The sequence below is a fragment of the Hyperolius riggenbachi genome, chromosome 3 (genome assembly GCF_040937935.1).
Source record: "Hyperolius riggenbachi isolate aHypRig1 chromosome 3, aHypRig1.pri, whole genome shotgun sequence".
Classification (NCBI taxonomy): domain Eukaryota; kingdom Metazoa; phylum Chordata; class Amphibia; order Anura; family Hyperoliidae; genus Hyperolius; species Hyperolius riggenbachi.
This window is the reverse complement of record NC_090648.1, coordinates 95,369,179-95,392,728: the sequence shown is the minus strand read 5'-3', so window position 1 is coordinate 95,392,728 and position 23,550 is coordinate 95,369,179. Positions and strand designations below refer to the sequence as shown.

Genomic DNA, 23,550 nt, shown 5'->3' with positions numbered 1-23,550 from the left:
GGCGACCCCACACACTGCTGGACATTGACATGCAGATGAACTGTATAGATAACCTGTTGTCCCTCTGATAGGTTGACACGGACAGTGTCTGTTGCGTGCTTCCTGTGTATCTGCCATATCTATTTCAGATTTCATATATACATCTCCATGTGCACATATTCAGCATTGCTTATGCAAATAGTTCACAATGTTGCAAAATAGGTGTGGCTATTTCCAGATAGATAATTTGGGAGGAGTTAGCACATTGAGACCATTACTGACCTGTGGGTTTATAGGGCACATGTATCGGCAATAGTTTACAGACTGATTTACCGCACAGATCTTTTGCTACCTATGTTGCATGAGTTTTTTTTTTTGTTTTTTTTTTTTGGGGGGGGGGGGGGGGGGGAGATGTAGAGTATGCAGCTTCTATTTGCTTCTTTGAATGAGCAAATATCAGTGGAAGGTCATTACTGGGGAATAGTAGCAGAAATAAGTGATGTGGTCATCGGATGTATTACTGATTTATATGCTTGTCTGGGCATGATTCTGCTGTAAAGAGAGCGGAGCTTGTTTTTTGTCTCAACAAACAACCCACAGAGATGGTCTGAAGGAGAGTAACGCTATTTCCAATCGCCACGATTTTTTTTTTTTTTTTTTTTAAAGCAATTTTTCCCACCACTAGCCGTTTTTTTTTTTGCGCAACAAGTGATTTTTGCAATCTTGTGACGTGGGTACGTGCACACAATTAAGGGGATGTTTTTCGATGCACGTCAATTATGACCGCCATTGCGGATCTTTAAAGGTCAACTGTAACGGGAGGGATAAGGAGGCTGCCGTATTTATTTCCTTTTAAACAAAACCAGTTGCTTGGCAGTCCTGCTGATCAACTTTTATCCACATGCCCTGAACAAGCATGCAGCAGATCAGGTGTTTCTGACATTATTATCAGATCTGACAAGATTAGCTGCATGCTTGTTTTTTGGTATTGTTTAGACACTACTGCATCCATATAGACCAGCAGGGCTGCCAGGCAACTGGTATTGTTTCCAGTTAAATAGATATGGTAACCTCCTTAGCCCTCTTGCTACAGTTGTCCCTTAAGATCCCCGACAGCTCCCACGCAAAGTGCCACAATAGCTTGAACTCTCGTTCTCGTCCATCGTGTGATGTGTGTTCCAACGGGTAGGAAGATGGATCGGGGAACGCTCATTCATTCGGGTCACATCGCTGAGCATTCCCTGTTCTTTAATACTCCCACAATTTTTCTGATCAATTATGTTTACAAGTGATCAAAAAATAGATTCTAAAAACAATCAGAAATCAGATTGGACCTGTTGGAAATAATCGATTTGACCCTTCCATCTGTTGGGAAATTGCATGGTGTGTACCAGGCATAAGGTGCAGCTTGGTATGTTATATACTCTTATGCTAGGTACACACCATACAATTTTCTGGCAGATTTTACCTGCCAGATCAATTATTTCCAACATGTCCAATCGTTCTTTTAATTGTTTTTTTTAAATAAATTTTATCATAGAACTGAATGAAAAACGATCGAAAAAACTATTATAAAAAAAAAAAATCAACAAATTGATTGAAATTCAGATTCTACATGTTGGAAATAATCGATCTGGCAGGTAAATTAGCCAGAAAATTGCATGGTGTGTACCGAGCATTTGTAGTGGTGTACTGCAAGTCACATGACCAGTATTTGGGCTGCAACCGAGGCCTCTCCTCAACCCCCTCCCCCGAACATGACCCAAAGCAGCTGAGGTAAGGGACTTTCAGGTTCTGTGGTTCTCTAGATAGGGCTGCTTAGTTAGGCTTCAAAGTGGAGACACAGACTAAATCGTTGAGAAGATTGCAGTCTATAGCAGTATTTAGAACGTCTGTAGCTAAATACTGGACGCTCACCTGTCAATGTGTTTTAACCTTTATAGATAACCTCATTGTTTCATAATGTTTTAGTGAGGCAGACCTCAGAGTTTCATCATAGGCAGAATCCCCAAATGGAAACTCCAAGGATGATTTCTTAGCACCACGGTGTTGTCACTGTGATGTGAAAGCCATTTATACTTTACGGTGTGTATGTAGGTGATATGTCCCATTTGAATCAAACCTAAACCAAAAATAAACTGGTGAGATAAACCATGTAATCCTAATCCTGAACGCCAAATTCCTACAATCGCACAGTTTTATCTTGTGTTCAAAAGCTAAAAAAGTAAGTTTAAAGTATAACCAAACTGAGGGGAAAAAAGTTGACTTTGTCTTACCTGGGGCTTCTTCTATCCCGCTGTAGTCTTTGCTCTTCCTCAGGGTCCTCCAGGTCCCCTCCGTTGTTCCACTGTCACCCTAATTTATATCCAGTCGTGAGTATTCTGCGCATGTGCAGTTACAAGTCTTTGCAAACTGCACATGCAGAAAACCTCGGTCACAAGAGCACAATTGTGAATTTGCAGCCGGGAAGCGCATTCACTATAGTCCGTGACCCAGTTTGGTGGGTCGTTAATTGGGGTGACAGTGGAACATTGGAAGGGGACCCAGAGCACACTGAAAGAATTCAGACTGCAGGGGAGCTGGATGAAGTCCAGAGGGCTCCCTTCTCTTCCTCAAGTCTACTGTTGCCACATAAGGACCCTCTAAAAATATCCAACAAGAGCTTATCACATATGTTCTTGTGGCTATGCTTCCTGGCGTGTACAAGCGTAATTGTACTGTCTGCGCTCGTATGCCAGCATCTTTGAAATAGGCTTAAGCCTCTCGTTCTCAAGCAGTTTCATGCTATTGCACAGGCTCTGTACAGCCAAGAAGTGGATTGTGGCCACAAACTAAGAGGGTCCCTGGCCAGTGGCAGTGGAGTTGAGGCGGACGTGGGAAGCCTTTGAACTGTACAGAGGCTTTGTTCTTCTTAGGTAAGTATCCAACTTACCGTACTTTTCGCCGTATAAGACGCACTTTTTCTCCCCCAAAAATGGGGAGAAAAAGTCCCTGCGTCTTATACGGCAAAGGCAGGGAATCCTCGACTTCCATACGCCCGCCGATGCGAACCGCCGACCCGCCGCCATCGGGGATTCCCTGCCTGTGTCCCCCCAGGAAAGGATCTTTATGTTGCATTTGATCTGATCACAGGCACTTTTTGTTGTTCTGCCTGGGATTCTGTCCAGTAGTTCCAGAGAAATGCCAGCCAATCGATTGCTGTAGTGAAATTCCTGATAATGATCTTAGTAAGATGTGGGCGTTTTACTTTCTACAAGCTGTAGAACAAGCCTGTCACAATCAGCTATAAACTACAACAGTTTCCCAATAAAGAGATTTTTCTATTTACCTTCAGAATGGGCTCTATGTCCCGTGTGTTTACCCCTGTGCTGCTGCAGTGCAGGAAAATGCTTTTCACATCATAATGCCCAGTTTTTTATGGTCATCAATCATATTAGTTGTGCCGAGCCAGCAAAAATAAACCGTGGGACGTAACAGCAGTTTTGCAGGAGCTGCATGCTTCAGTTTAATAAGTTCCTGCCAAACAGGTCCGAAAACACACAATCTTTACCAGTGCGCCTAGTAGGCATAAACGTTACACAAACTTCCAGGTGTTGTTCTAAGAACTGTGTATCCAGCCATGCAAGCAGATCTGTTCTGGTTTGGTGGTGCTGGTGGTTGAGGGGATAGGTAGACTCTTCCTCTCAGGGTCTCGGTGACATTTGGGAAACCAGTAGGTGATGGAAACTATCAGAACTGTGCCGAAACCGATATGCATTTACTCTTTGATAGTGTACCTTTCTTTTAGTTTGAAGTAAATGTGCTGCCATGGAAACCGTTTTGAACTAAAGCTTCATGCACACCTTAGATTTTCCACATCTGAAGTGACTGTTGTTTTATGCCTGGTACACACCATACAATATCCCTTCAGATAGATGGGTCGAATAGATCATTTCTAACAGGTCCGATCTGACTTCCGATCATTTTTCTGATCAATTCTATACTAAATCGATCAGAAAAACGATCGGAATTCAGATCAAACCTGTTGGAAATGATCTATTCGATCCATCTTTCTGAAGGGAAATTGTATGGTGTGTAGGGCTGTGGAATTGGAGTCGGAGCAATTTTGGGTACTCGGAGTCTGTGGTTTTAATAAAGTGAGGAGTCAGAGCTGGATGATTTTTAAACCAAATCCATGGCTTTTGTAAAAATTAGACTAAGGAGTTGGAGTCTGAGTTGGAGCAATTTTGGGTACCCGGAGTCGGTGGTTTCATAAACTAAGGAATCGGAAGATTTTTGTGTCGACTCCACTGCCCTGATACTGTAGCTAGCAATGCAGGTGGCAATTGTGGCCCAGTGTGGCTGGTGAATCTGCCCTAACCGATTGGAATTTGATTGGGTAGCGATTTGATTCCTCCTATACATGGTAAGCTTAGTATTGATCGATTCAAAGGAAGTGAGAGGTATATGGAGGCAAACATTTTTACTTTATTTTTAAACAGTGCAGATTGTGTGGCTGTCCTGCTGATCCTCTTCCTTTAATACTTTAAGCCAGGGGTCTCAAACTCCATTTACCTGGGGGTCTGCAGGAGGCAAAGTCAGGATGAGGCTGGGTCGCATAAGGAATTTCACAATCGCGGCGCATCGCCGCCTCTGCCCGCCTCTCTCACTCTTCCTTCAGAGAGGGGCGGGGAGAGGCGGCGATTGACGTCAGGAGGGGCAGAGCTGAAGCTGAAAGCTCTGCCCCTTCCAGGAAATGCCGGCGGATTGCCCCCCCCCCCCCCCGGGCGATTTGGGGCCTTTGCAGCCCTCGTTTAGCGGCGGGGATGCGGCGGATTACTTGGGAGCACTGAAGCGAACTATAAGGAAGCTTTTGCCGGCGAGGGCCACAAAATCTTGTATCGAGGGCCGCAAATGGGCCACAAAATCTTGTATCGAGGGCCGCAAATGGCCCGCGGGCCGCGAGTTTGAGACCCCTGCTTTAAGCCATAGACCCTGAACAAGTGTACATATCAGAGGTTTCTGACTGAAGTCTGACTGCATTTGGTGCATGCTTGTACCAGGTGTGTGATTGAGACACTACTGAAGCCCGATCAGTAGAATACCAGTAAACTGGTGGTGTTTAAAGTGTACCTGAGATGTCGGTAATTTGTGTATTTATACTTAGTTGGGGATTCCTCCAGCCCCATGAGGTGGGTGGGCTCTCTCGCCATCCTCCCCAGCTGCTACATTGTTTTGTAATCTCTCCCGACAATCTGGCCAGCTTTCCGCTTCTGCGCCTGTGTGGCTGCGCACACGCCCACGCGACACTCCCGTGTTTGACAGTGTTCTGCAGTATTACTGTGCAGGAGAAGAAAATTCCTTGGGGGAAAGGGGGATGCACCCATGACTGCGCATGAGGAGCAGAGCCGCCAAGATTACCGGCAGAGATTACAAAGCTAGGGAGTGGCGAGGAAGCCCCAGGTAAGTATAAATACACACCTTAGCCACATCTCAGGTTCCCTTTAAGGCTAACTGCACACATGATATAGTAGGAGACGGGGTTCTGATTGCCCTACAATAGGAAAACCCACCCCAGGACAACCGCACTGCACCATTTCGTAATTAAGGCACCCTGCGGCAGAGTGCGCTGACAGGGTTAGTTGTTTAGCTCTGCCCCCGCTGAGTGACATGCTCCCTGCTGGACAGGGACTGTCACTGTATTTTGTGCATGCGCGCCACATCACTACCACAATAATCTAAATAGGTTTTTGCAGTGCCATTGACTCCCAGTGTAATTGTGTCTTGAGCAGTACCATTCGGCAATGATCTGCAGAGTATGAGTCGGCGTTGCCTTTTCCAAAGCACTTCCTTTGCATCGAGTCGCACCGTGGGTACGGTTACTAGTCTCATAGAGACTAATGAACACTGCGGCGGGGGAGAGTGACGGGATAGTTTGAAAGGGACCTAAAAGGAAATCAATATGGCAGCCCCCATATGCTTCTCACTTCAGTTGTCTTTTAAGCAGGCATGTAAAAAGTGTAGTGCTCAATGCACTGTAATGCTGGGAATACACCATGAGGTGTTTTTTTTTTTTTTTTTTTTTGGCAGATAGATAGCTCCATAGAAAATTTCTGACAGGTCTGATCTGCTTTTGATTCTTTTGATTTTTTTCTGATTGATTTTCTCATAGAAGTGAATGGTAATCGATCGAGAAAAATTGGAAAACTGATCGGAAAGTAAATTTGCCAAAAAAACTGGTCGCGCATTCCCAGCATAACACTATGGGCTGGTCATTCCCCACCTCTCCCCTACATGACCTATCATCAGACTTCCGATCTATAAACTGCATGAAATCAATCGATAGCCAATTGATTTGATATGTTGGCAATAGATTATTGGCAGATTCAATCAAATCTTCCAGAGATCAATCAGAAGTATTGATTCATGTATTGGCAAGCCTAAAATGTAGACTGTAGCTCGTGCCTTTGTTGCCTGACATCAGCAGCCTTGTACATATTGCTGCGTTTTTGTGTGTATGTGCATATGAGTGAGGCTTGGTGTATTAAGGTGCCCATACACTCGTCAGATTGGCAGCAGATAGATAAGAAATGCATCTGATGATCTATCTGATGCGTTTTTAGAACATTTTTTACCAGGATAGAATTCCAATAGATTTCAGTTTGAAATCAATTGGAATTCTATCTGATGGCATTTTTTTGCCATCAGATTTCCATTAAGGCCAATGCAAACTAATAAGCAATCTCATCAGATCGACCTAAATTTTCCATCCTGCCAGTTCGACAGAAATCCATCGAAATCGGCCATCGATCGGTCGATTGGCCAACCGATTTGCAAACGATCGATCGATCGGGATCGATCGGTCGGCCAGAAAATCGGCTGAGTGTATGGGCCCCTTTAGTGTGTATTGGTGTGCCTGCTTTTGTCTCTGAGCAGGTTCTAGTCCTCTTGAAAAGCAAGTTACATTTTCTTATCTTCTTCTCTCTGTTCTGATATGACAGAGCCTCTGTTAAAGTGGCCCTGAACTCTAGCATGTGACTGAAGGAAAACAGCAAGAAATGCACCCTGTATGTATTTAGTGTTTAGCCTTGTCAAAGGGCCCATTCACACTTAGAAACGCAAATCGCCGGTGATGTTTGCCAGCGGTTTGCGTGAGTAATTTTTCAGGGGAAAAAAATCATTGAACACTGCGACGATTTTTCCGCGATCGCGTTTAGTGCTTCTATAGCACTTAAACATGATCGCCGGGAAATCGTCTGAAAATTGTGCAGACGACGCATTTGCGTCTCGCGATTTGCGGCAATTACCGCAAATCGCACAAGTAAGAACGGGTTCAATTACATTAGCTCTTTAAAAAGCGCTAGTGTTTAAACGTTTTACCGAAATCGAAGGCAAAACGTTCAAGTGTGAATAGGCCCTAATGCTAGTTATACACGATACAATTTTCTATCAGATTTACCTGCCACATCGATTTTTTTTTTCCCCCACATGTCCAATCTTAATGTCTATCGATTTCCATAGAAGTGAACGGAAAATGTATAAAAATCAAGATCGGAAAAAAACGATCTGGCATGTAAATCTAACAGAGAATTGTATGATTTGTACCTAGCATATTTCCCCCTCATCTGTGACTTATCACAACTGTAATTTGATCTCTCAGCTGTTTCAGCTGGCTGCCTCAGCACAGCAGTTAATTTGTAAACACAGGATGTTAACCGGATGTCTGCTTCCATGAAAGCAGGAAGTGGACACACTGTAGATTTATTGCAGGATTTGTATCAGCTGTAACAAAGAAATGTCTTTTTATTTAAAGGTGCATATGCTGTTGCTTACCGTATATACTTGTGTATAAGCCTATTTTTTTCTTTCATTTTATTTTATTTTTTTCATTTTATTTTTTTTGACCCAAAAAGTGGTCCAAAAGTGGGGGCGTCGTCTTATACACGGGGCACCATGCCAATGTCCCCTCAGCACTATCGCCCTCTACACAATGATTAATCAATAGGGCACATATGTAGCCATGAGGGTTTCCCCTGCACCCCCCTCTATAGCAGGTCTGATGTCGGCTCATCTCTATGACGCCATCTAGTGACGCTTCTGTCATAGAGATGAGCTGGCATCAGACCTGTTATAGAGAAATCCCCGCAGCACGGACGGACTTTAGGAAGTAAGTTGAGGAAGCACGCTCTGCTGCTTTTAACTTTGCATACAGCGAGAGCGGCATTCGGATCAGCACACTGCTGATATTTACATGCCGCTCCGCTCTGACGGGGGAAGGGGGTGACGCAGCTGACACTGTCAGTGCGGCTAAACCACAGTGCGAATGCAGGGGAGGCACTCGGGGGATACCGCTGTAATTTAAATACAACTCCACTCTGGAGGGGGGCAGGGGAAACCCTCATGGCTACATATGTGCCCTATTGATTCATCATTGAGTAGAGGGGGATACTCTGGCTAAAATGCATGTTTTATTTACATACCTACTGCTCTGCTTTGGAGAGGGGACAGGACAGTCATGGCTGCATATGTGCCCTAATCACACAGCACTATGTAGTAGAGTGGGATACTTTGGCCGAGACGCACACAACTATAATTTCCGTTTTGCTTTGGAAGGGGAGCAGGGGCACAGTCATGGCTGCATATCCTCCTAAACCATGCCACATATGCTGGATTGGGTGCTTGTTGTGTAGTGTATGGCAAATGGAACAATGACCGTAGACTTTTGCATTTCCTCCCCCGGCTTATACACGAGTCAATCATTTTTCCCAAGTTCTTTAGGCAAAAGTTGGGAGGTCGGCTTATACACGAGTATATACGGTATATTTTCGAGCAGGGAAGTAGTTCCGAGTTCAGGTCTACTTTACGGCTGGTACACACTGTGCATCTTCCATTCAGATCAATGGGTCAAATTGACAATTTCTGACATGTCTGATCTGCTAATGATTGATAACTATATCAATTTTGTGCAATAATGATTTGAAAATTGATCCCATTATCGATTGGTAGCAGATCGGAAATTATCGATTAGACCCATGGATCTGATTGGTTGCATAGTGTGTATCAGGCATTAGAGGTACAGGAAGTTATCAGTTTTCTGAAATGCATATCACGGTACTCAGAGAGTATTTTATAAAGAAGCCAGGGTCAGACAGAATAGCTTAGGATGTCTGTATGGTGATGGTGTGACCATTTATAATGGGTATAGTATGTCTGCTTGGCCACGTTGTATGCAGTAACTCATTTCCACTTGTTACAAGTTCTAATGCGGTTGCATTTGTGTGTGGTGTTGATGTTTCTCCTCACTTCCTGTACTAGTGAAAGATGTTGTCAGAATAGATAGTGAACCGAAATCTTTCAACATGTGGTTCATAGCATTGCTTCAGGAATAGAGGTTACAACTGCTTTCATGTTTTCATCAGAGTTCCTGTGTCCTCATTAATTAGCCATGTAACTAGGATATAGAGTATTGCACACATTTTATATGTGTGTTGCATTATTAATGTTCACTCTGGAGACGTTGGCCACAATTCACTAACATTTATGCTGGTGATCAGGTAAATGAAAACTCATCATAAAACATCAATCCACATTGTAAATGTCAATTCTCTAAAGAACCTGTCCTTTTTAGGGCCCGTATCCACTACCCATCGATACGCAGCATTTAATCCACATGCGAGCTGGACGGGAAAATGCTGCCTATTGTGTACAATAGCATGCCGTCCAGATCACATGCCGGTGCGATTCTGGACCGCATGCAGTCGTTTTTCGTAGCACGCATCCGAAGCCCTTTAGCCTAGCATGGCACGGCAAGAGATTCGGGTGCATAATGCCATCAGTGCAAGTGTCGGTTTGCATCTCACAAGGCGCACGTCGGCATAGTGGAAACAGGCCCCTAGTGCCCATTCACACTTGAAAATGGCCAAACGGTAGCGCTTAGGGCTCTTTCACATCAGAGCTTGCGATGGAGAACGCTCAAAGCATAAGTTTTGTTGTATGCGTTTTAATGCGTTTTGATATGCGTTGCACTGCAGTGAGTGTGCGTTTTTTAATCCGTTTTCAATGCGTTACAGCACATAGGAAAACGCAGGTAATTTTTTTTTCTGTTTTCAACTTTCTACATTGTTCCTCTGTTGCATTCTGGGACTGATTGCCTGCGTTAACGGATTAAAAATGCGCATAGTGTGCGTTTTACATTGACTAACATTGTAACGCATAAAGCTAGCGTCGGCCGAAAAACTGCGCCCGGGTGCAGTGTAACGCAACGCACAAAAAGGCTGCGTTATATGTGAAAGCTAAAATGAAAGTCTATGGACTTTCATTTCACCTTGGGTAACGCAAACTTTACCCTTTGCGTTGAAACGCAGAAAATCTGCCCTGATGTGAAAGAGCCCTTAGCGATACAATTTTGCGCAGGTGATATTAGTGCGGTAAAATCACTGTACATTCTCGCGATTCCCGACAAGCTTTTATACAGGGCTGTGGAGTCGGGCAATTTTGGGTGCCTGGAGTCGGAGTCGGGAAAAAATGCACCGACTCTGACTCCTAATGAATTTGTAACTGTAATTAAAATAGAAAATATGATAAAATGTTCTATTTCTCAGATAATAGTCATTAAAAATAATGTATATATACAGTATATATACAGTATATATACAGTAATAGCTGTGCTTAGTCCACAAAAATGAAATAAACCAATCAAAATTAGTTACTTGTGCTGCTTCAATAAAGTAGTCCCCGTATTTTTAAGGTCAGATATACATATCTGATTGTGACTGTATATATGATGTGTACACAGGAATCTCTTATATATACACTAAATAACATCTATGCTGTAAGAATAAAGCCTGATGTGTAGCTGTGTCACTAATAGAGATGGTCAACGAGATGGAAATAATTCTGCATTGATGCTGATTTATGCAAATGTATGCACTCCCTTTGCTGATGAAATCAAATAATTTGATATGTTAAAATTTGGTTTGGTGACTACAAATTAAAGGGTAACTGAGACGGATGGAAAGTAAAGTTTTATACATACCTGGGGCTTCCTCCAGCCCCCTTCAGGCTAATCAGTCCCTCGCTGTCCTCCACCACCCGGATCTTCTGCTATGAGTCCTGGTAATTCAGCCAGTCAGCGCTGTCCGGCCGCATACCACTCCCACAGCCAGGAACATTCTGCACCTGCGCAATAGTGCTGCACAGGTGTAGTATGCTCCTGGCGACGGAGTGTGTGCATGCGCACTACGCCCAACTGGCTCAAGTACCTGGACTCATAGCAGAAGATCCAGGTGGTGGAGGAGGACAACGAGGGACTGATTATCCTGAAGGCGGCTGGAGGAAGCCCCAGGTAAATATAAAACTTTAATTTCATCTGTCTCAGGTTTACTTTGTTACACAGTAGTACTATACTCTACATATGCACTCCCCACAGAGCTGCAGGGAATCCACTGAGAATGCTGTGCACATTGAACACAGAGGTGTTGTCTGTTTACAATCTCCTCATTCCCCTGCAGAGTACCTGCACACCATTCTTACATGTACCCACACTTACATTGCCTAGGGCCTGATAGATGTTCTTTGTTCCGGTTTGTACCTTTTACAAGTACTCTTACCAAGGACTAGTTTTAGTCTAAAGGGAATAAATATAGTAGTCTACATATCCTTCTCACTTCAGTTGTCTTGTAAAATTCCTAAGCGTTGGCAGTTAAGAGACGAATTTCATGTTACATACTTTTAATCAACAAAATTGTACTATGCAAATTAGAGGAGTCTGAGTCGGTGGAATCCTAAACTGAGGAGTCGGAGTCGGTGGATTTTTGGACCGACTCCATAGCCCTGGCTGTGTCTTCTGACGGCGCCAAAGTTACTCACAGTGCGCCGCCATAGCCGAAATTCCTATTACGGTCTATGGTGGTGCCGGCTGCGCCCAAATTTCCTGCTCTTTTATTACAGTGCTCCCATTTGGTACCGGCAATGAAGAGGCAGCCATTCCAATCTAAATTATTGCAAATTCTTTCTGTTTTAAGAAAGCAAACTTTTTTGTTTTCCATAGCATTTTAGTAAGAGGGCTTTTTGGTCCATGGTAGCCCCTTACACACTCCAGTTCTGGTTCAACATGAGCTTGCTGGGTACTCTGTAACAATACAACCAGGTGATAAGAATTTTCAAAAGGAAGTCCCCAGTGGCTGCTCTTGTAGATCTCTCAGGACAGAGCATGAAGCACAGAAATATCATTGTTTATGCATTTATATCTCACCCACACACTTCAGGGCTTTGCAGAGTATATACACTTTGGAGACCTCTTCTCATGCCCAGATCTTGCCTGCATGTCTGATAATCGTTGTATAACCACCAGCCTTACAATATTTGATGAACATGGAGGAACAGTTTAAATGTCGGCTCCAGTTTATACTTGCAGTGTGTTTTGGACATGTTGTGCAATGCATTTTCCATGCGTAATCAAACAATGACACATGACCACACTGCTGAGCACAAAGCAGAAGTCGTCGGAGGCCAGAGCCAAAGCCTTCAGAGTTTTCATTCTAATTAGAGGCATGTTTTGACAGGCAGCATGTAAGAACTTGCTTAAAACCAGTATGTTGTGCGATAGAAGAAAACGCTTTCCAATATAATCTTTTAGGCATGAGTTTGTATGTAGCAAGCTTGCTAAAATGATCCCAGTTTGTTTCCTTTCACTGCAAACGCTGTTTTGCCTACTAAACTAATGTATTTTTTTTTTTTTAACTTAAAGGGACTCTGTAGTGAGAAAAACAGGCAAAAACTAAATCTGGCCCTATGTAGAGCATTGATTGTAGTGTTCTCCCCAGACTTTTTTTTATCCTACCGGGTGGCATGAAATAGTAGCCGGGTGGGGCGCGACGGGGGAATGCAAGACTGGCGCAACTATGCTTACATCATTTGAGTATGAGGAGGCAAGCCGATAACAGCCGGGTGCTCACCAAAATTAGCTGGGTGGAGCACCCGGCTAAAAGAGCCTGGGGAGAACACTGTATTTATTATACTTAGTACTGTCTGTTATCTGCAAGTGAAGTATCCCTCAGTGTCGAGCGCTGTTCAGATCCAACCTGTAGGATAGTCAAACAGGGCTTGTCCTGGAAGCAGTGGCCTTCTCCGTCTATCTTCATCCACACTGAGCTTTCAGTCTCTATCTGCTTTTCTCTTGCCAGCATGAATCGACAGAGTGGGAAGTGAAGTTATGATGCGTGCAGAGATGGGTGGAGCTAGTGGTCAACCTCTGTGCATCTTCTAGTCAGAGCCTTACAGAGAATGCTACACAAGTAAATGTCAAGTAACTGTCAGCTCTGACTGTAAGACTGGGTACATGCCATGCAATTTTCCCGGAAATTTCCCATCCGATAACTGCCATCATGCCCAATTTGCTTTAAATCGAGAAAGGGATAGAATGTGTGCAGTGCTGATCTTAAAATTGATCCCTTTCTTGATTAGAAGCAAATCTGGCATGCTGAAACTTATCGATGGCCAATAAATTTCCTGTTGATTGGACGAGATCAATGCTTTATCAGTCTCACAGGTGATGAGGGATGAAGATAATTGTTCAGACAAATGGAAATGTTCACGAGTTATTCTAGAGATAGATCGATGCCACTTGGTTCCCAAAGGGCTGGTTCAAACGGGTCACTGCCAGCAGCTGTACACGGAACTTACCGCCAGAATCTACCGCCTCCTGCATTAAGATGAATGGCCGCTTTCATCTCGATGCATTTACCGACATTTGCGCTTCGGTTGTTTGTTTTTCCGAGACGCTGCTTGTAGCTTCAAGTGTCTCGAAACACATAGATGAAATACTGGAAACTGATGCCAAATGCTTTTTCAGCTCTGTAGCAGAAAAATGTTTAGCATCAGCCAAACGAGCTACTGGCAGACGGTCATGTCAGCCAGCCCTTAAAGGGCAACTAAAGTGAGAGATATGGAGGCTGCCATATTTACTTATTTTCAAACAATACCAGTTGCCTGGCTGTCCTGCTGATCCTCCACGCAGCAGTAGTGTCTGAATCGCACACCTGAAACGAGCATGTGGAAAGCTTAAAGAGAATCTGTACTGTGAAAATCTTACATAAACGTACCAGCCTGTTTGTTCTCTTCTCCTAGCCCCCTCTGTGACATTTTCACTGCTCCCCACTGCCTTATTAGTGATAAAATCACTGTTTTATTCATTGTTTTTGTAAACAATGAAGATGGCCACCAAACTGGCAATACATCATCAGAGCAGGTGCCTGTTTGCGGAGGCTCCTCTCAAAGGTGATTTGATTGCTGGAATGTTACACCACTTGTTGCCTTAGCTGCTTGTCTGAGCTCTGAACTGATCTTTCTGCACTCACAGCTGTTCACAAGGTCACAGCTCCTGAGCCTGCAGACGCTGGCTGTGAGCAGAGACCTTGTCTGACTCTTAAGCTGGATCCACACGGTGCGTTCGCGCACTCGATTTCCCGCTCAATTCCCGTCGATTCCCGTCGATTCGTTTATTTCCAACATGTCCGATTTGGATTTTGATGGATCGTTAGGTCGATTCGCATGCAAAGTATGCTAAATCAACCTAACGATCCATCGAAATCCAAATCGGACATGTTGGAAATAAACTAATCGAACGGGAAATCGAGTGCGCGAATGCACCGTGTGGATCCAGCATTACACACAGCACACACACAGAGCCTGCAGGGGGCGTGGAGGAGGTGTGTATAACTTCTCCCTATCGCAGCAATTACTCTACCTGGACAAGGCTTGATAAAGGAAAGATTATTAGATTTATTACAGAGACAGTGCAACTAGAAAAGGCTGCAGCAAGCCAGACCACATTAGAACAGGTGTAGGAACTTATAGGATAGAAGAAATAAGGCTGAAAATTTTGTTACAGAGTCTCTAAGTCAAATTTCTGATCCCTATACTGACAATGAAAAATCAGGGATGGTAAACAAGGGCTTTAATTGTGTAGAAACTATGGTATGTGTATTACAGCTAGTGTTGGTGTGGTTGAATTTGGCACCACGTGGTACAGAACCCAAACACATACTTTCAGCAGGGACCAGTAGGACGGAGTGTGCTTCATTTAGCTCCAATACTTTTCATGCTGGATGGAGGAAGTATCGGAGTTAAATGAAACCCACCTGATCCAGCTTCCGTGCTGAAATAGTGCTGAATGTATTTGGGTACAGTGCCTGTGTTTTTGGTTCCAAACCATGTGGTGCCAAATTGGAAAACCACCACTAGTTTTAAGTACAGCTAGCAACATAAGCAGCAAAACTGGGCAGCAGACCCCTCATACAGGTGGCAGGTATGGAAACCTTTATTGCTTCAGAGTGTGATTTTAATAATGGGTCAACTCTAACTTGTAACAAATTAAAACCATGCGCTTCATTTTATTTATACTCATATGAATCTTTTCTCTCCCTTTTCCATCAGGCCCTATGAGAGAAAGGGAAAGCTGATGATGCCTGAGCACGACAATGGATTTCTCCTTCTCTTTCATGCAAGGGATCATGGGAAACACAATCCAGCAACCCCCTCAACTCATCGACTCAGCCAACAACCGGCAGGATGATGCCAACAGCAGTGATCAGGCTGACGAGGGCGGTCACACGCCCTATGATTCTGGCCTGCAACCGGACTTTCAGTATCACACGCCCACCACTGAGGACCTGCCACCCCTCACCAATGGCTATCAGTCCTCGCTTGGGTATGACTCGCAGATAAAATACCAGGCGTATTCTCAGTTTCCCAACGGCTCGGCCAATGGGTACGGCACCAGAAATTTTAGCACTCTGGAGTATTATCATCACTTAGAGACTGCTGCCATGCGGCCTCATGAAGGAGTGGTTAAATCTTCCCCCCCTCAACCAACCTCCCCTCCAACACTTGTTCAACCTCCTCCATCCTCGACCACCTGTACGCAAAAGAAAACTGGTTCGCCAGAGATCAAATTAAGAATTACAAAGACTATTCAGAATGGGCGGGAGATGTTTGAATCCTCGCTCTGCGGAGATCTAGCCGGCGAAATCAACCGGAAAAAGCATGAACGAAGGAGAGAAAGGAAAGAGAAAAGAAAGAAGAGTAGCAAACATCACCACCACCACCATCACCACCACCGAGAGGAGGTGAAGGTGGAGGAACCGCAGCCCAACAAGATCCAAAAGTTGGAGCCTCCAGAGGAGGAGATTGTGAGTTCTTCTGTGTTTGTTTCTCTTTAGTAGTCTTTGCAGAGATGTTTAAGTAGAACTAACGGCACAGCTTTTTCTTGACTGCCTTGTGTTTGCGCTCTTTAACAATTCATATAATATTTGTTTTAGGTTGTCAAAATACATTTTATAAGGCTCTCTAAAGCTTTTGGTTGCATAACAACCTCCTTCTGATTCCATTCCCTATTTCCTCTATGTCGTGGGACAGTGTTCTCCCCAGAAATGTTGTCCAGCCGGGTGACATGGAAAAGTAGCCTGGTGGGGTGAGAAATGAGAGAATGCAGGGCCAGTGCTTCTCTGCACAACTCTTACAGCAGAGGAGGAGGTGAGCTGATGACAGCCCAGTGCTAACCAAAACTAGCCTGGTGGAGCACCTGGCTAAAAGAGCCTGGGGAGAACACTGTGGGGCATGAGGCCTCTTGCACATGGGTGGTTGAAGGTTGTAAATTCCCTACCTATCTGCTGTTACCGTGCATTGGCTGAGTTCTCGCTAGCACTCGGCATGGGCGATGGAGAGGTTGCCACCATACTGAATTGCATCTGAGTGCAGCTGTGCTGAGATTTGACATTTTCTGGGGTGGGGGGAGATGTTTGCTGCTGGGTAGCTCTACCGCGCGTCATATGCTGTCAGTTGTGGGGTGACACGTGCAGTTCAGCCGTGTGTCTAAAAGAGGGCATTCAGTTAGACAATTTTTTTTTTATTTTTTTTTAACTCCATAGGAGAGCCAGAGGTCAATGAGCTTTGAAGCTCTCACCAGTGACATCACAGTGGTTACTACACTAAAAGGACGCTAAAACATGCAGCTGGTTAGTGGCTACGGCTGTCTCAGCGCACGGGTTTGCTGTGGTTTTTTTACTGTATGTAGGTGCTATGACATTTTTGAAGCCTTATAAAAAGTATTTTGACAACTCCTAGAAATATAATGTATGCATTGCTGTACAGAGCACTTTGTGCACAATCCCTTACATCTTTTATGTAATGATCATTGCCATTATTGCATGGGGAGGGAGTTCAAATGATTCTTCTTAGTTCAGCTTTGTTCATCTATCATGTGTCTGATATATATACCTTAGTCTGTAATCGCTCTCAGTCTAACATTTTCTTAATGATCAGATGTTAATTATTCGTCCCTCTTTTCTAAATAAAGCTAAGATGAAAGGGGGTGTTCTTTTCTTTTAATGCTTGCTTTTGCTTACTTTTGTACTTAATAAAGCCATGCTGTTCTTTTGCTCTTTTAATTTTTCCATTCCTTGTTCATATTATGAATACCACCACCATGCTTTTTAAAGTAGAATTCGAGTGTTTTTTATTTTCTATTAGCTGGGGGTAAGAGTAATGCCAGGTTTATAAATCTGAAGATATTTCCCTTCACTTCCTGTTCCAGTGCCACCCAAGTCTCTTAACTTCCTGATCCCTCTCTATTTAGTTCTTCATACATTCCTATGGGCACAGTAGTGATATATAGGGGTTGAATTACTAAAGTTGGAGAACGCTGGCAGATAAGTCATCTAGCACAGTGTTCCCCCAACCCTGTCCTCAAGCCCACCAACAGTGCATGTTTTGTGTAAATCTACAGAGGTAGATAATCCGCTCTGCTGAGACACTGATTACCCCACCTGTGCATGTTTGTGGTTTCCTGCAAAATGTGTACTTTTGGTGGGCCTTGAGGACAGTGTTGGAGAGCTCTGATCTAGCATACCTGGATTGAAGGATTTATTATTTAAGGGGCAAATGCTTACACCCCTCAACTATGTCAAAATAGTGATGTTGCTGGTAATAGACTTGGGCATTCGCATATGTGTGATTGCAGTCAGATATTCCTCAACAGTGAGGGTTGTTTTACAATCTGCCCAAGGTTTATTAAAGTGACCCAGAGTGTTGTACCGTGTTAGGCATCCGTAAAAGCAAGGATGATACCATTTATTGGCTAACTCCGAGGTAAATAAAAATGTAAGATTTTGACTAATAAGCCTTCGTCGGACTTAGTTCCTTAGTTATGCAGGAACTAAGTCCGATGAAGGCTTATTCCCCCGAAAGTGTACTTTTTATTTACCTCTAAGTTAGCCAATAAATGGTATTATCCTGATTCAAAACCTCTTAGAATGTGTACAAACGCCAGTGCATATCTTCCCTTCATCCTCCCCTGAGGCTGGGAAGCCACCAGACAAAATCGCATGCTTTTTTTTTTTTCCTCATGAAAGATCGTGCTTTAAAGTGTAACTGTCGGGCATAAAATCATAAATCGATTCTTTATTTTTATCTGGTAAACAAGTAATAAGGATGCAAACCAGGCAATCCAAAAGTTAAAATCTCTATTACTTTTCTTGTTTATAAAAAATCATTCCCCAGTTTACCTGACTCTTATTTGGTACGCTGCCGCAAAAAGGAAGTTGCAGGGCATGCTGGGTTGTCCTTTTTTGCTTCTTTATTTTCCCTCAGACTTAACTAATGTACAGAAGCAAAAAACGACAACCCAGCATGCCCTGCAACTTCCTTTGTGCGGTAACGTACCAAATAAAGAGTCAGGTAAACTGGGGAATGATCATTTATAAACAAGAGAAGTAATAGAGATTTTAACTTTTGGATTGCCTGGTTTGCATCCTTATTACTTGTTTACCAGATAAAAATAAAGAATCGATTTATGATTTTATGCCCGACAGTTACACTTTAACTGACAACTGTGTTAGTCAATGGGTTGGTTCACAGTCGAATGCGATTTTACTTTGGGGTATGATTGCCGGCAAAGCACTGCAATAGTGGAACCTTATGGGGGTGGTTCCAATGCAGCATTGCGATTGATGAGCGATCAAAAAACGCTGCATGCATATAGCATTTTGGGAGCAATCACAGAAGTGGCTGCAGAGCCAAAATCGCTTTTGCTCTGTGAATTGGGGTGAAGTTTCGGCACATCCACAATTCAGGAAAACGTGGGTGCTTTGCAATTTCCTGCAAAGCTCCCTAGTCTAAATGGACAGTGTATTGCAGGGAGAGAAGGGTCAGCTTACTGTGGTCTTGCTGGGACTGGGACAGAAATGTGTTGCACCACCATGGGGACATGGGCCACAAGCTCAGTCTCACCCTTCCCACTCCATGTAGAATTAAGCAAGTATGAGCTGGTGTTCCACTTTCTGCACATCTAAACATTTCTTGATTTATTTCCTTTGTTTTCCACCCCATTTCCACTGCATTGTTGTGATGCTGGGTAATCTTTCTGGCACTTTATGAAGCAATACTATTTGTTACTTTAGTAAAGTGTCAGTGTTCGGCATTGCTGCACATTGGATGAGTAGCTTACAAACGGGAGACAAATGACATAAAGACATGATACAAGAAGAGTGCAGCACCCTAACCAGCAGAGCTTGCAAGCTAGGCAGTGGAGGAATATAAACACAAGATGGACACAGTGGGGTTGGGGGAGCAATTACAAATCGCTAATTTACTATAGTGTCTGCAACCCCACCAAGTGCTGATATGTCCTAGGCCATGATTAGCATTTTTGGCGCCTTATAGCAGAATTTCCTTTACCCATCCCAGGTTTAATGGATGACTTATGTTCACCAATTTTAGTAAATCATCCCAAACGTACAGTAGAGATGGCCAAACATGAGCCAGTTTTGTACAGTTTTTCAATATTTTTATTAAAGATTTTCAAACTATAGGAGTAGCAATTGACAGGAGCCATACATCAGTATCCATAGTGAGAATCTTCTCATGCACTGGGAAATGGTTGCTCCTTATCGCTAGAACAGAACTCTGGCAACATAGCAGACTACTCATGTGCTAGGTTTTATATGTCACGTTTTGTTAATTGTCACATAATCCGAGAAAAGGTTTTCACACTCAGTCCAGTTTAAGTAGATCAGTGAGTCACATAGTCCCAGTTGAAGATGTTAGATGTCGTCATCTGTGTAGAGCATCATCAACATGGGTTGATTTGAAAGATTGTTTTGACGTAGAGTGCTACCATAATGGACATTGGGATCTTGATTTGACCTGTAAGCTAATTACAGTCAAGTTTGCTACCCTGCAGCCATTTATTTTGCTCGGTGCAATACCAAACACTCAATTAAAAGCAAATTAAATAAAATTGCATCGTCTTTTGGTTTTCACTATGGCTTGCTGTGTTTTTGAAAAATCACAGCGATTTTGCCATGATTCTTATTCAAGTGAATGAGAGTGTTAATAATGCACAAAACACTGTGCAAAAGCTCAGCCCCAATATTGTACCATGAGGATTGGATAGTGTATGGCTAGCTTAAGAGAAATTGCAGCATTTAGTTATTGGCGTAAAGGACACCTGAAGTGAGTGGGATGTGACGGCTGCCATATATATTTCCTTTTTAAACAATACCAGTTGCCTGGCAGTCCTCCTGACTCTCTGCCTCTAATACGTTTAGCCATAGACCCTGAACAAGCATATGTAGATCAGGGGTTTCTGACTGGATTTGCCACATGCTTTTTTTCCAGATATGTGAGTCAGACATTACTGATACTTGAAAGATCAGCAGGATGCCAGGCAACTGGTATTGCTTAAAAGGAAATAAATATGACAGCCTACATATCCCTTTTGATGTCAGTTGTCCTTTAAGAATCATTATGGTAGAAAGAAATAAAAGGTACCGTAGGTCGTGAGGACCTATTCAAACTTGTTAGAGGTAAGTGCAAGTCTATACAGGCTGGAGAAGAAAGTTTAGAGCAGTGATGACTAACCTTGGCACTCCAGCTGTGACAAAACTACAAATCCCATCATGCCTCTGCCTCCCCAAGTTATGCTTAGAGCTCTGAGTATTGTAATGCCTCATGGGACTTGTAGTTCCACTGGTTTAGAGGGTAGGAGCTTCCTTGCAGAAGTCTTGCAGCCATATTCAAGAAAAATGCGTATAGCCATCATGTAGTGTTATATAACGTAAAACTGTCTTTATGAAGCCACGTTTGACGTACTCACACACACGCACAAGTCTGTCTGACAACTTTACTAATTTCTGTGTGTTTACCTGTCTATTGGGTATCTGTAAAGGTGGCCACACACCATACAAATAAAAGATCCAATTTTTCACCAATTCAATAATTTCGATTGGTTGTCCCTAAATATCGAAAGCTTTTTTTTTTTTTTTTTGAATCGATAAATCCAATCGAATTTCCCTCTTTTTTCACGATTTTTGTAGATTGGATATGTTGGAAATTTCAGACCAACTTTAAGGAGAATTGTATGGTGTGTGTGTGAATGTCAATTTAATTGATGTACAGTTTTAATCAATTTTTTTTTCTGAGCTTTCAATTATTTTATTCAAGATTGGGGAAAAATTGAACATAGGTGTGTGTGTGGTACATTGGTCAGATTTTTGAATTGTTACAATCAGTCAGAAAAATAGATTGCTATTCTTTAACCACCTGAGCGGTCTGGACGAGCTCAGCTCGTCCAACACCGCCGGAGGTCGCCGCTCAGGCCTTGCTGGGCCGATTTTCATCAAATAAAAAGCAGCACACGCAGCCGGCACTTTGCCAGCCGCGTGTGCTGCCTGATCGCCGCCGCTCTGCGGCGATCCGCCGCGAGCAGCGGCGAAAGAGGGTCCCCCCAGCCGCCTGAGCCCAGCGTAGCCGGAACAAAAAGTTCCGGCCAGCGCTAAGGGCTGGATCGGAGGCGGCTGACGTCAGGACGTCGGCTGACGTCGATGACGTCACTCCGCTCGTCGCTATGGCGACGATATAAGCAAAACAAGGAAGGCCGCTCATTGCGGCCTTCCTTGTTTATTCTGGGCGCCGGAGGCGATCGGAAGATCGCCTCCGGAGCGCCCTCTAGTGGGCTTTCATGCAGCCAACTTTCAGTTGGCTGCATGAAATAGTTTTTTTTTTATTTAAAAAAAACCCTCCCGCAACCACCCTGGCGATTTAATCAGAACGCCAGGGTGGTTAATTGAACAGATGTATAAAAAATTGTATGGTGTGTGGCCACCTTAACACTTGCTACTGTTGCTTCTCTGGCAACCACTGTTCTCCCTCTTTTGCATGTTGCCTGTCACTTGTTGTAAAGGGCTGGATTTCTATGTATATCTTTCATTCTCTTGAACCTTTCTTACAATTGTGTTTACTTTGAACTAAGAAGTTCTGTTTTTGCTGTGTACATATTGGGCTTCATTGTCCACTCCACAGATCTCCAGGCATCCTCAGGGGAATAGTATACAGATTAAATCCTTTTATAGTAAACACCAAGGGTCAGCAGTTTACTATATCCGAATTGGTCATACATTGTATATTTATACAGATGCATTTGCTGGGACCGTATTATATTTTGATACATCAAATTTAAAGAAAACCTGTACTGAAAAAAGTTCCCCTGGGGGGTACTCGCCTCAGTAGGGGGAAGCCTCTGGACCCTATCGGGGCTCCCCCCCCCCCATCCTTCTGTGTCCCACGGCGGTCTAGCTGCAGCCCCTGGAACGCACAGGTAACAAATCCGACAGCCTGTGCAATATTTACCTCTTCGGGCTCCAACGGGGGCGCTGTTGCGGCTCTTTTGACGGAGATAGGCGAAAATAGCCGATCTCCGTCGTGTCCGCTCTACTGCGCAGGCGCAGGAGACTTGCGCCTGCGCAGTAGAGTGGCCCGACAGAGATCGGCTATTTTTGCCTATCTTTGTGGGAAGAGCGGATACTGCGCCTGCGCTGGAGCCACAAGGTAAATATTTACGTCACCTCCCAAGTGCATTGTTTACATCGGTTTTCTCCTCTAATCACCCACTGATCACCCATCAATCACCACCTGTCACTGCTACCCATCAGATCAGACTTTAACCACCTTAGCGGTATGGACGAGCTCAGCTCGTCTATTACCGCCAGAGGGTGCCGCTCAGGCCCTTCTGGGCCGATTTGGATCAAATAAAGAGCAGCACACGCAGCCGGCACTTTGCCAGCCGCGTGTGCTGCCCGATCGCCGCCGCTCTGCGGTGATCCGCCGCGAGCAGCGGCGAAAGAGGGTCCCCCCAGCCGCCTGAGCCCTGCGCAGCCGGAACAAATAGTTCCGGCCAGCGCTAAGGGCTGGATCGGAGTCGGCTGACGTCAGGACGTCGGCTGACGTCCATGACGTCACTCCGCTCGTCGCCATGGCGACAGGAGAAGCCAAACACGGAAGGCTGCTCATTGCGGCCTTCCGTGTTACTTTTGGCCGCCGGAGGCGATCAGAAGAACGCCTCCGGAGCGCCATCTAGTGGGCTTTCATGCAGCCAACTTTCAGTTGGCTGCATGAAATAGTTTTTTTTTTTATTTACAAAAAACCCTCATGCAGCCGCCCTGGCGATCTAAATAGAACGCCAGGGTGGTTAATCTGCCCCTTGCGGGTACCCAATTACCCGCCCACACCCTCAGATCGCCCTCAGACCCCCCTGAT

General features: G+C 44.1%; 1 protein-coding gene across 4 annotated transcripts in view; it reads left to right on the top strand.

The window, feature by feature from the left end:
* The window catches only part of NSD3 (nuclear receptor binding SET domain protein 3), a 178,201-nt gene that overhangs the window by 16,182 nt on the left and 138,469 nt on the right, over nucleotides 1–23,550 (top strand). For all 4 annotated transcript variants that reach the window (XM_068274618.1, XM_068274617.1, XM_068274616.1 and 1 more), the window contains exon 2: nucleotides 15,394–16,148. In XM_068274618.1, coding sequence (XP_068130719.1) covers nucleotides 15,438–16,148 — 711 coding nt within the window. In that variant the 5' untranslated portion in view covers nucleotides 15,394–15,437. The remainder of the gene's footprint in view (nucleotides 1–15,393; nucleotides 16,149–23,550) is intronic.